The sequence below is a fragment of the Alosa alosa genome, chromosome 7 (genome assembly GCF_017589495.1).
Source record: "Alosa alosa isolate M-15738 ecotype Scorff River chromosome 7, AALO_Geno_1.1, whole genome shotgun sequence".
Lineage (NCBI taxonomy): Eukaryota > Metazoa > Chordata > Actinopteri > Clupeiformes > Clupeidae > Alosa > Alosa alosa.
The window spans coordinates 31824535-31829519 of record NC_063195.1 but is presented as its reverse complement, the minus strand read 5'-3'; the positions used below and the strand labels follow the sequence as shown (position 1 = coordinate 31829519).

General features: G+C 45.7%; 1 protein-coding gene across 1 annotated transcript in view; it reads left to right on the top strand.

The window, feature by feature from the left end:
- Nucleotides 1-2563: 2563 nt before the first annotated feature.
- adcy9 (adenylate cyclase 9) overlaps nt 2564-4985 on the top strand; it is a 46246-nt gene continuing 43824 nt past the window's right edge. The window contains exon 1 of the mRNA XM_048249061.1: nt 2564-4985. This exon is cut by the window's right edge and continues 1353 nt beyond it. Coding sequence (XP_048105018.1) covers nt 4454-4985 — 532 coding nt within the window. The 5' untranslated portion in view covers nt 2564-4453.

The window sequence follows — 4985 nt, the reverse complement described above, 5'->3', positions numbered from 1 at the left end:
ACATTCAACTTGGCGTGTTTAAATGTAGATTTCAGGTGCAATGCATGGCCACCAGGTGGTGCTGTAACTCACTCTGGAAATGACTGTCAGCAAAGCCCTGTCTGGGGCAGTTGCCTTGGTGCACAGTTAAGCACTGTTGACTTTTCTTTTGAAGGCCATTTTACACAACCTTGTGTTTGTGTGCTTTAAAGAAACTAAACAAAAGCTGACCTCCGACAGGAATTGTAACTACAATGACTAAGCTACTCATGAAAACTGATTAAATGAACACCCTGATTGTATTTTAGTTACTTTCCAGTCAATCATGTGACAACTTCATCTAATATTAACTGATGATAAATGTATATATGTATTATGTATATGTTTATGCATAAATTAGTTCAACATGGCCCTGAACTATATAAATTAATAATAACCATGGTATAGTACAACTAATATGACATATTCCATTGAAAGCTCCATTTTGAATAAGGCTTACCAAGGCATCCATGCAATACTGAGTCCTGACAGACTCCTTGGCTACAGGCCACCCTGTAATGTATCCTTCGCATCTTGAGGTAAGCTCAGCAAGGCGGACTCTTAAAATTCTTTGCATCAGAGTAGACAGTCTCGCGGGGGTCTGTGCAGACAATGCACTTGGCCGCTAGTATAATAAATTACACGATTAGAGGGACTAATTATACAGTTAACAGACTCATGCTCAGAGGGGCTGGCCCATCTGCCGCCTGCCGGTGGCAGGGGGAGCAGGGGCGCCGAGCCAGCTCCGCCTGCCCTGTCTGTCTCCGAGCCAGGCGCGCTGCAGAGTAGCGAAACAACAGCTCGCTCGCACCCCCAACCCCTCTGCATGATACCAACTCTCACTCTGCTGGAGAGAGTGCTTACTTGAGCCACCCCTTTCACACAACCAGATGAGATATGTGTGTGTGTGTGTGTGTGTGTGTGTGTGTGTGTGTGTGTGTGTGTGTGTGTGTGTGCAACGTAAAACAGGAGTGGTGACACAAAGTCAAACCAATTCTAATCTCAACCAGTCTGTATAATGAGCTCAAACTGCTATTTTGGTTGGCAGACATCTGTTTGTGTAGCCTGAACAAACCTTTTGATTTTACATCAATAAGAACTGTATTAGCTATAAAAAATAATAATGACAAAATCGTAATTGCTATGCTGAAAGAAAGCTATTATCTAAAAGGATCATGAGGTCCACACAACCACATTAAACCATCCAATACTGACCACAGGATAGGTTGCCATTCTGTTCTATAATGCTTTTTTAATGAAGCCCAGTTGGAGGCCTGATTTTTGGAAAATGAAATCTCAATATGAGTGCCACTGAGGCTGAGCCCAGGTGGTGAGAAATTCCAGAGCTCTATTAGACTAACTGTAGTTATCAAACACATGCCTGTAAAAAAGTGCTTTTGACCTGTTGCTAGGGATCTTTGAGTTCCCCTACTCATACTCATGCATTAATTTTGTCACAATCCAGCAGGACTTGAATACATATTATTTCTACACATTTGAATGCCCATTCTTAAACAAAGTTTACACCTAACAATAACCACAAACTGAAATGTGGAAATGATTGGTCATTCATAGTTACTGGAGGATGAATAATTGCAACTCTGTCGTTCATTCTGGAGGAAAGAATGCCAGGAACAATGTGTATGGCGGAATAGCTTGCGCTTGCTATTTTTAGACTTCCTCCTGATTTTGTGTGTGTGTGTGTGTGTGTGTGTGTGTGTGTGCTTGTGTGTGTGTGTGTGTGAAGGTGTGAGCATACACCCAGCGTGAGCCAGACCGTATGTATCGGGTGTGTATGTCTTATCTGACTGAACGAGGCGTGCCAAAAGGAACGTGTGTGATGTTCTGGAACCTTTGACCGCAAATGAGATGGATTTTGTCTCATTCGCTCTGACTCAGCTGAATAGGCTATCCCAAGTAAATTCTCCATGCAACTCACGTTTCACGCCTGTTTCGCCATGCCTCCTTGATTCGTTCACAAAAGATTGTTACAGGGAAATCCCTGCCACATGAGAGGAGTTTCAAACATTTCGCACAAAAGTACTGGTGAATGACTGTTCCCAGGTTTGTAGGCTACTTTAGCCATAACTTACAATTGATGTAGCCTAAACATTCACTACACGTACGACATGGAGAAAGTATCAGTAAGAGGACACGTTAACATGCCCGAAAAGACACATTTATGTAAAAAATAGGAAAATTCATCATTTGTTAGAGTGATGCGGGAAAAGGGAAATCGCCGCCATTTCAGAACCTGCATGTGCGCGCTCTCTCTCCCTTTCTCGCTCTCTCTTTCTCTCTCCCTCTTGCTTATGACCCTCCTCTCCCTGCTTTTCGTTTTATTTTCGTTCGCTTGTTTAGCACTGTACTGCAGTACAACGTGCTTCTGAAGTAGTATCCTCACCATCTCAGCTGGTCAGGAAGTTGCGACTCCCTTAAGAAGATGGTGGAAGGGGGAACTGACTCGCCTGCGACTGGTTAGTGCGAGAGTCACCGACGCCGTCAAAACTAATTACGGGTAGGCTGTTCCTTGGGCAGAGCGGAACAGACGCGGTAAGGCCAAGAGAGAGAGAGAGAGAGGAATCCTTCATCAAACGGAAGAGGACGCAACACGGCAACACGCAGCGGTACTCCACTGCCTGGAGCAAACATGCCAGGGACAAACCGCGACTTTAAGGTGACTGTAAACAAAGGACAACACGCCTCCTGGAGCCGTCCGTTGTAATTGAATTAGAGGAGCCGAATATGGATATGTTTGTTTCCCCTCGTGGGATTTCTAGTCAGAAGGGAACGGACGCGACGGGAAGGGAGGGCAAATAATTATTCTGCACTCCCAACTCCACGAGTTTACAGCCTGCGCTGCCTAACTAGGAGGATTATGGCCTTGGGAAAACTTTCGTTTCACTGGATACATAAGGGAACATATTGCTGACATTTTGCGTCATTTTTGACATTTTAAATCCAATACCTACAGGTCGACTAGGATTCGAATCGTTTATATTGGATATTCATATCATCAAATCACCAGGGCTCTTTCCCCCCCCACAAAATGTACCTGTTAAAATGAATATGTAAGTTGTGTTATACTTGCAAGGATACATTTTGCATCAGCACTCATGTCGTGTTGTATTATCAGTGCGATATCACCGCAATACTTTTGTGGCAAGTCTCTCTTGCAGCCTTAAGTGCGAAAGTGCCACTTAATTGTAGGAGAGGGGAATGTAGCCTAGATTTCAGTTGCACATTTTCGAACTACGCCAATTTGATTAAAAAACGCAACTAGACATCTAGTAAATAGTCTTCATATTTACCCTCTGAAACCACAGGGAAAGCATCGGCGGGTATCCGGAATGGGAGTTCAGGAAAGGACGGGGCTCCTCTGTGGGAATAGGCCCGCTTCTTGAACTAGGCTGTAGTGGCTAACGGGCTCTGGTGAATTGCGTGGCCAGGAAAGACAGCCATAATGCCTTACTGTTGCTCTTTTATTTAAGTCAGGGTATTTTGCCCATATCGGAGCTTTTCCTTACCCGCGCGTTCCCTTTTAGAGTGTGGGAATAAGGAATCTCGGGGCATTACTATTACCCTGCATTATCAGCGAGAATTGCCATTGTAAATTGATTGCTATTTTAAGGAAACTGTTGCTTGTACCCTACGTGAGTATTTGCTCTCTTTAGTCTATTAAGAACTTCGAGATTTTCGATTTCCGTCTAGACTAATAAAACGTGTCACAGCGAATCAGTAGCACATACAAAGGCCACAATATCTAGACGAAATAAGAATTCGAAATCTTGAGTCTGGAAAATATGAACTGTGGACACATTGTATTGTCGGGTGAATGTAACGACGAATGGAAGGTAAATTTGTCTGTGGTTGCTGACCAATACTGGAGAGCGTTTTGGGGGGACAAGGAAAGGCTGTCAAGCGCACGGGCGTCAAAACACTTTGAGCAAAATCAGCACAGATGATTCTCGACATATATGGATTACTGGACATGAGAATAGCCCTTTGCCGTATTTGATGTTTGAATGTCAAATAGGATGCTATGCTCTCCATGAGACGAAGAAGTGAAATGACCAAAGCCGGGGGATTGCTGCCAACCGAGCTAACACTGAACTGTTCAAGGGCTCCAAAACAGTAGAACATAATGGTGGAATCCAAATACTGACGTAGTATAACGGATAATGAACTCCTCAAGAGTCTGACACGGTCCGTCTCAAGTACGAGTAGCCTTCCCCGTGTGCGTAAAAAGACGTAATTTCTGCAGACCCACCGGATTAAAATAGAGTAGGTTTGTTTGACATTCGTGCCCGTTTACTATCATTCGATTTATCCTCTCTGTCGTCACGCACATTATTAGCTATGTGATAACGGTAAATATCTGATCACCACCAGCTGTCATTGTTTAGATTTTTTCCCTCACTTTACGACAAACAACATGGCCTCTCCGCAGCACCAGCAGCTGCTCCGGCACAACACCGAGGTGAGCTGCGAGTCCAGCGGTGATGGCAGTGTGGCGGTGCGCATTAGCGGCAACAGTCCGCTCAAGCAGCAGCAGCATGGCCACGACACGTCCGTTAAGCAATTGTCCACCGGCACTGGCAAAACCGGAGGCTCAAAACCGTGCAAGAACAGCATCTCCTCCAGCGACAGCTCAGGTGAATCCGGTATGCCCAGGGCTATCATGACAAGTCTTCGCAGCCACAGGAAAGTACCTCAGCTGTTCGAGCGGTCGGCGGCACAGTGCTGGGACCCCAAATTCGACTCGGCCATCTTGGAGGAGGCGTGCCGGGAGCGGTGTTTCCCGCAGGCCCAGCGCCGGTTCCGCTACGTGCTGTTCTACCTGGCCACTGCCGCCGTCCTGTGGTGCGTCTATTTCGGGGTCAACGCTCGCCGCTGCGACCCTGCCTCCTTCCTGGTTCCCGCGGCCTCCTTTCTGCTCTTTTGCCTCCTGCTCTTTCTGTTCACCT